At 42.7% G+C, this 8,707-nt stretch overlaps 1 protein-coding gene across 1 annotated transcript in view; it reads right to left on the bottom strand.

The window, feature by feature from the left end:
• Pamr1 (peptidase domain containing associated with muscle regeneration 1) overlaps positions 1–8,707 on the bottom strand; it is an 87,892-nt gene that overhangs the window by 49,933 nt on the left and 29,252 nt on the right. The window contains exons 2-3 of the mRNA XM_021193091.2: positions 6,155–6,331; positions 297–425 (exon numbers count right to left, since the gene is read on the bottom strand). Of these exons, the coding sequence (XP_021048750.1) occupies positions 297–425; positions 6,155–6,331 (306 nt within the window). The remainder of the gene's footprint in view (positions 1–296; positions 426–6,154; positions 6,332–8,707) is intronic.

Genomic DNA, 8,707 nt, shown 5'->3' with positions numbered 1-8,707 from the left:
GAGAGAGAGAGAGAGAGAGAGAGAGAGAGAGAGAGAGAGAGAGAGATTTGGCTTTTTTGAGCAAAAGGTGAACTTGAGAACCAGATAAGGAAACTTCTAGAAACACAATGCCAAACACATGTCCACTATCCACCCTGGATAGATGGAAATCCATCTTTGTTTTGATAGCCCTATCTCTAGCCACATGCATTCCAAAACCGAGATTCCAACAAGATAAGCATGAGTTGTATTCTAAGCTGAGGCTTGGATGCTAAACCAAGACCGAGCTTGTGCATATGCACAAGGGCTCTACTTACGCATACAGTCTCCTCCGTACCAGCCTGCCCTGCACTCTGCGCAGTAGAATCCCTTCACGTAGAAGTCATCCAGAGTTCCACCCCAGGAGCCATTCCGGCAGCTCTTGCAGTTTTCAAAGATGGTACAACCTGAAACATTTCAAAATATTAGTCTACACATTTGCAGATTTTGAATCTTCTCAGGAGACAAACTGTATGTCTCTCTGCACAGCCCCATCTCTGCCCTGGTATCTAGACCTGGAAAAATACCAATGATCCTAGGTGAACCTGCTTATACCAAGGAGCAGGAGATTCACCCAGATTCAAGCAAGGAATGTGGGAGGGGATTTGAGCATTGATGATCAGTTATGGTTTTGTAGAAAGTAAAACAAATTAGTTTGTAGTGAATGATGGAATCCAGATAGCGTGGTACTAGTTTTTGTTCTTTACAAATTTATTTCATGTTTGTTGTATAATAGAAAATTGAGATAAACAAAAGAATTTACTTTAAAAAAATGTTATCTGGAGGATTCTGTTAGCACTCTTTCTTATACCTGGTGGCTGGGAACAAAATCCAGGTTCTGTGTTCAACTCCCAGAACCCAGGTTTAAAAAAAGCTAAGCATAGTGGCATAAATTTGTAATCCCAGTTTTGCAGAGGCATAGGTGGGCAAACCCCAAGAATCACTGTCCAGTCAACTTAAACTGGCCTGGCAAGTTCCAGGCCAGTGAGAGACCAATTGGCCATGTCTGAGGAATGACAACCAATGTTGTCCTCTAGCCTCCACACACATATGAACACATGCGCGCGCGCACACACACACACCACCTGTATATAAATGCACAAAAATTAGTCTTCTGCTGTCTACGATGCATTTTGTTTTAATCATTCGCTTACTAATGACAAACGTGTTTCTATACGTATTTGTCTATGTCAGGAGCTCATATAACAAGAGTACAGCATGAAATCAGCACCCACAACTGGCTACAGCCTTGCTCTAGGGAGATCCTGCAGGCAGAGCACACCAGAGAGAGCTGGGGCATTGTTCAAGTGTGGTTCATCTCAAAAGCCAGGTCTCCTGAAGAGTTGAGAGAGAGTGAGAAAAGGCAGGAATGATTTCTTCCCACTTACCAAAATACAGACCGCAGCCCTGCCCTAATGCCCTTACCTGTCAAGATGTGATTAAATTGTATCTGCCTCTTGGTACTGTTTAAAAATACATTAACCTGTCAAAAGTGACATGTAAGTACTAAGTACTTTCAGATCACAAACTATTATTATTATGCTTTCCCATAATTCCACCTGGCTTATCCTTACCATTGTATAGTCTATGCCTAATGTCACTGGCTTATTGCCATTTTTCTATAGCCGAAGCAAGCAAAGGTCTGTATCTTGGTCTGCATTAAATCCTCAGAACCTAGTATAGTACTGAATCAAAATTATCCTAGAGAATGAATGACTAATGAACTGCTGAAGATGGCCTCTGTTTGCTTGGGTTGGCAGCATGCTTCTTTGCTTCGTGTGTGTGTGTGTGTGTGTGTGTGTGTGTGTGTGTGTGTGTGTGTGTGTGTGTGTGTGTGTGTGTGTGTGTGTGTGTGTGTGTGTGTGTGCATTTCTCCTCTATAGCAGAGTGACTCACAGTTCTCTTTCCATTCCCTCCTGACTTTGTTTTCCCTCCTACCAGAGAAGCTAAGCTGCTGATATGATTGATGGGGCTAACCCATCCTTTGCCCCATAACTGAGTCCCTGTGGGCTACCTGAGCCTTGCAAACACCAATCTTGCGCACATGTCACTGAAGAGACAAATGGACTCAGAGACTGCCCTCAACAGCCCTGCTAATGCTGTTCCTTGACACAGCTACATATTAGGGTCCTTAGGTTTCAGCCACAAAACCCAGCCTAGAGATGAAGATGGGCAAAGCTCAGCAGGAAACACGCAAGGAAGATCACGGGTTGCCAGAGGAGCTATTGCAGATCCTATTGCTTTTACCTTAGAGTTCAGGGACTGATCGGAGGCCACCACACTGGGCTCATGCAGTGCTGCGGATCAAGTCCAGGGCTTGCACTCAACCAATTGAGCTATATCCACACATCTATCCACAACTAAGACTATCATTTTTCTTTCAAGACAGAAATGTAAACTGAAGTCGTAGTATGTTTCACCTTCCACCTATGGGATTGATAGAAGTCCAGATGGCATATTTTGCTACACTGGTTGACAAAACATTACCCTCATATACCCTCATCATGAGTGCTAAAGGAAATTGTAAAGAATTAGACAAAAGCTAGAAAACAACATACATGCCTGCCTTTGACCCCTGACGTCACTGCTAGGATTCTACCTCAAAGATAAACTGTAAACATTCTAATTGCTGTGTTTAAGAGCATTCACTGTAGTGTTAGATTGGACATCCCTAATCTGAGAGCTTTTAGTTCAAAATAGGATTGTGTGTGTGTGTTTGTGTGTATGTGTGTGTGTGTGCATCACCTCAAGTAGAAAATAGTATAGAAAGCCTGTGTGGCAGATAATAGCCAAAACAAAGGTATATTAAAAATACTGCATAAAATTGCCTCAAACTATGGAGATAAGTTGTATAAGAAATAAGAAGAGAATTTCACATTTAGCCTTGGGTGCCCCCTTCAAGAATCTCATTGCTTATATATGCAACATTCCCTAAACCTTAAAATACTAAATATGTTGGGTTCCAAACACTGTAGATAGTAAATATTTAATTTATAATAGCAAAGAGCTGGAAGCAACCCAGTGACAATTAACTATAATAATTCATGAAATGCAGTCACATGTAACTGTAAAAAGAAATGAAGAAAATGGATCTATCTGATATGAAACATCTCCAGCACACATTGTTAAGAAAAACAATCTTATGAGCTAGTTAGCAATATTTGTGCTTTGTTGTCTGTGTGCGAAATGGGGAAAGAAAATAAATGCATGTGCCTATTCCCTTGCATTTTCAGATACAGAAAACAATTAACCTATCTCGATATTAGATAGGCGGCATAACACCAAAACGGAAGCCACATTCATTGATTTTACAGTATAGCATTTTGATTATACACATCCAGCAGCCTGTATTCTAAAGTCAAGGGTAACCATAAAGAATCATAACTGTATGCAGCAGGATTGTTGGTGGTACATACAATGCTATTGTTATTTTGCACATCTATAGCATGCTATATGATGAGAGGGATAAAAAATTACATTAATATTAATGGGAAATGGTTTTTCAGCATCAGAGAAAAAAATCAAAGAAGTAAATACCCTTGTACTGCTATGTATGGACTTGAGTATTTTCATACATTTTTTTCTTTAAGAGTAGAGAATAGATAATAAAGGGATAAAAGATAAATAGGTGATGATAGACTAATAGAGAGATAGATACATGGTAGATAGACCACACCTTTAATCCCAGCACTCAAGAGTCTGAGTTAGAAAGATTTTAAGTTCAAGAACAGTCTGAACTACAGAGGGATGCTGTCTCAAAAACATCAGGGTCTGGGCTTGTAGCACAAAGGTAACATGCACGCTGGTCTTGTTTCCCATCACTGTGTATGCATGTGTATATGTGGGGGTGGCAGGCATGCATGTGCACTTGCATGCACAAATATCATACAAAGAAAGAAAGTAAAAATGATTACCTATTAACAATGACAATCCAAAAGCCAGAAATACCCCCAGTACCCAGACTGTGCTCTTAGAACAAGAGTTTCTTGGAGAAATGGATGATTACTGATCTGGGCCTGGAAACATCTATGAAATCTGAATGACTTGTTCATGGTAGAAACTCAAGAAGCCTTTTAAAGCTAAAGTGATCATTCCAGTAGTCATGTCTGCAGGATAAGGCCTAAAGGACATGAAGGGACTCTCGGTGCCCTAAAATGTGCTCATGTAGATGCTAAAGAAGGTAATGACTGAAATTGATAAACTACAAAGCTAAACAAACTGCAGGTTCCCAGTGATAAATGCTGAGACTTCTCGGGTCCCCAATGGTGGCTGCTTGTGCATCATCAGCTCACTGCTCTGAGAAGGAGTTTCAAAGCAGCCCTTTTCCTTGTCCTTGCTTGCCTTTTAGGGTAGCGGAATGATTAGTGTGGGAGAACCCTTCACTCACCAGAGCCAATTATCACTACCAGAACCCCTGAAGGAGGGATTACAGATCCCGAGTGCTGCCTGTGGATTTTCTTGCCTATCATGTGACTGACCTTATAATAGCTGAGGCTACCCTGTGTTTACCCAACAGTAAACACATCCCTCCAACTATTTCAAATCAGGCAGATTGTGGCTAGCGTCCCTTCATAGAGGAATCTTGGGGCATTGTTCAGTTATCTCTCTGTAAGCTGTTCTTGCCTGTCAGGAAGCTGGGCGCTAAGCATCTCTCCTGAAATCAAATGTGCAGTTGGACTGAAGTCAGTCCTGGTTTCATTTTCAATGCTATTCTCCATGTTTAAGAGAAGGAAGCATACAAATGAGAGAAATTCCACCAGCACAGTTTTGATCTTTCATTCGTCAGCCTTCAGAAACCTCACCTGAAGTCTGTGTTTCCCATCTGATGTGTCCTAGAGGGCAAGATGAGCCTCCTGGGAGGAGTCAGAATGCAAGGCAGTGATAGTTCCAGGGTTTTCATACTGGAAAACACTCAGCACCAGCCACAATGGAAGCATGCTGAGAAGCTCAACATCCACCATTCTTGATTTACACTCTTCCCTTCCTTCACTCTTCTCCTCCGGTCCAATCCCACTCCCGGATGACACTCAGCCCTTCACCTAACTCTCCACCAGGCTTCTGACGTTCATTGTTCATTACAGTCCTCATTAATTCCCCCACTCCCATCCTGCTCCCCAACCTGGCCTCCTCCAGTCCTTTTCCCAATTGTAGCTAAAGAGAAATTACTTTTAGCCCTTTACCAAAAGATCTCCTAAAGCCTGAATCTCGTAGCAGGATGTTGGAAAAAACTCTTCCTGAGTCCTGTTCCTTCCTCCAAATTGCTCTCCTTTACTAGCTCTTGTCTGCCTCCCTTTCTTCACATCTCACAGCACGAACGTGCTTTTCCTCCCAGGATGAGCTCCTCAAAACCTCATGCCTCCTCTTCAATAGGCCCTTTGCACGGTCTGTCAACAACCGAGCCCCTCAAGTCCCCTAGACCCTCTTGAGTCTGCTGCTTCCATCTTCAGTAGATACATCACATCGCCTTGCTTAGTATATGTCTTCACTGATCGCTCCTCTGCCACACCCCATTCTCATCCCGGTGCCTCCCTATCCCAGCACTTACATAGCATCAATCACAGCTACCTGTTTCTTCCCCCCACACCCACCAGGCTGTAAGTTCTGGCAATGTTGGCAATGTGCTTTTAAAGAAAATGCCTGGAGAGATGGCCCAGTGTCTAGGAATATATACTGAGCTTGCTGAGTCCAGTTCTAACACCCATGCCAGGCAGCTTCTAACTGTCTGTAACTCTGGCTCTGAGGATGGATAGGACACCCTCCTCTGTGGACGCATGAACACATATGTGCACACACTGACACATGCATATGCACAAACACAAATATTTAAAAATCTTGAAAAACAAACAAACAAACACCACATTGTCCTCCCCATGACTGCCTAAGAGCTACTCAGTCAGCTTGCTAAGTGAATGGATGAGTGGATAATATCTCAGATTTACCACTTGATCATTAAAAAGAATACTAACGCCTCTGATTCCTTCTCCTGCCATCAGACTTGGCCGAGTTGTGTCAGTCCTAATAACCATGGCACCACAGGCCTGGATAGCTGCCTGTCAGAGTCCAAACATTCAGTCTGTGCCTGTTCATCACCTCAGATGATGTGAAAGCAGCTTAGGGTGTCCCATCGCACACTCACCTGGGTGAATTAGACAGGAGTCACATTCGTTATCCTCGTTCCTGCAGCATGGGATGGTGTAACCCACCACTTCCTTCTTCCCTGGGCAGAGGCACTCAATCTGATCATATTCACAACACTCTCTACACATGATGTTCCACTCAGCTCCGGGGCAGGCTTCATTAATGACGGTGTACTCTGCAATGGAAAGCAAGCGGGTGAGGCTAGGACCTGCAAGGCATGGGAAGACCAACAAACACTCCACCATTAAAAAGCAACCTTGCCCTACAAGAGGGTCATATTTCCTGAATGAGAGGCACTGGTGTGACCTCTTCCCAGGCCGGTATCTCCAAAGTGAGGTGACTACCCCAAGGAGTATTCAAAGCCATTCATTGAGATACAGATAAGATGTATTCTGCTTGTCATTTTATTTTTGAGCTTTAAAGACTCATGCTTCAGATGCTATGAATGTGGCTCACTCTTCCTAGCTGCATGCATAGCTCACTGCATCTCACCAAGAAAGACTCAACTGTAGGGCTCCATAGGGGTTCTCTGTAGCAATGGGGCCCATCAGGAAAGCCCAGAAGCCACTCTCTAGATGGAGCCATTCAAATGCAAGGTTTGTGGCCAAATAGAGATTATGCCATTGCTTCCAAACTTGGCTTTTCATTGTTGCACCATGCCACAGTCATAGTATCTTCAAAGATAAAACCAACAGAGAAGTCAAAAGTACCTTCATTAGTATGTTTAGGAGAAAGTCAAGGGTGAACTCACTAACCCAACTTAGTACAACCAAGAATTCTTTCCCAAGAGAAAAGGTGTTTGTTTGTGGGTAGGATTTTTTTCCCTCTCTTTCTTTTCTTTTCTTTTTTTCTCCATTTCCTTTTTATAAATGCAAAAACATACCTTAAGTAAAAAAAGAAAACCATCTGGTGAAATCTATAAGAGGAATCAGCTGGAGGCTGCACAGAGAAACTAGAGCTAAAAAACAGCCCTGCTAGCCGTATTTGGTCTTCATGTTTTTCTTTCCCCCACCCCCACTTTCTATTTCTAAAATTGTTGCATAAGAACATGAAAGCAGAAGTGGGTCAGGTATTTGTGGAAGAAGTGTATCTGTCTGGGCAAGGTCCCATGAAGCCTTCCCTAGAAACTCTCCGCAGGGATCCCAGCATGCACCATGCTCAGCATCTGCAAAGGCTTCAAGGCCTTTGAATTTCAAAGTTTAGCTCTCTGTTTCCCTCCCTCACATTTGTAAATTCCAACACGAAGTTGGTCACTTTAATTTACCAAGTAGATCCATGAAAAAAAAATTCACATCTACTCTCAGGCTCAGGTTAAAAGAAGATTCTAGAACCATGCAAAAGAACTTTTTGAATATTATGGGATACTTCATTAAATTGGGTTTAGTGTTATGAAAGTTTAGCTTAAGATATGGGATACTTCATTAAATTGGGTTTACTGTCATGAAAGTTTAGATAAGAAACACTAGCTTTCTTTTATCATTTTGTACAAATACCAATAGGCCAGCAATTATTTTTTTGCCTTGGTATTAGATTAGCATGAGGTTTTGTTTTTGGTATGCTCTGTGCTCAGCTGTGTCTCTGTGCTGTTAGCCCAACTTCTGAAATCTAGATGGGAAAGAAAGAAGATGACACACAGGGGCAAGGCACATGATTCTGAATTCAGTAATGAATTATTATTATTATTATTATTATCATCATCATTATTATTATCATTGTTATTATTATTCATTTATTATTTAACAATTCCATACAATATATTTTTATCATATTCTTTCCTGTTCCCCAATTCCTCCACCTCTCTACCTTCCAAGTTTCATGTTCTTTCTCTGTCTTTAAGAAAAAGCCGAGTCTCCCCTCTTCTGGAGTGTCTGAAGACAGCTGCAGTGTACTTACATATAATAAATAAATAAATAAATAAATAAATAAATAAATAAATCTTAAAAAAAAAAAAAAAGAAAGAAAGAAAGAAAAAAAAGAAAAAGCCGAGTCTCAAGGCCTGAGCCGGCAGGAGAGCCATCTTTGCTCCGGTGCACTGCCTGGGAGAGGGCGGCCTGGAGAAGCATCACAGCTTCTGGGAAAGATCCCGTTTCTGGTTCCAGTCNTCCAGCACCTTTCCCACCTGAGGAGGGGTGTCCACCAGGGAGGAGTCTCAAGGCTTGAGCTAGAAGGAGAGCCATCTTTGCTCCAGTTCGTTTAGGCTCCAGTCTGCTCTAGCAAGAGTGTGGACCGCAGAAGCTACACAGCTTCGGGACAGAGGTTAGAGCAACCTAACTTCTGGGACAGACCCTGTTTCGGGCTCCAGAAATTTGGGCACCTTCCTCGCCAGAGGAAAAGTGGTCACCTGTGAGGGCTCTGCCTGCCGGAGCAGGTGAGAGAGTCATATTGTGTCCAGGGTCCCTCAGTGGCTAGTCTGTGCAGGTGAGTGAATAAACTGCAGAGGCAACACATCTTCTGGGACAGGCCCTGTTTTGGGCCTACATCTTCAGCAAAGAGGCAGATCTGAACGCCAGACCTCTGTGCACCTTCCCTGATAGAGGAGAGAGCTTCCCTG

This window comes from Mus pahari, chromosome 3 (assembly GCF_900095145.1).
Source record: "Mus pahari chromosome 3, PAHARI_EIJ_v1.1, whole genome shotgun sequence".
NCBI lineage: Eukaryota > Metazoa > Chordata > Mammalia > Rodentia > Muridae > Mus > Mus pahari.
The sequence above is the reverse complement of the archived record's forward strand: the minus strand, read 5'-3'. Positions and strand labels throughout refer to the sequence as shown.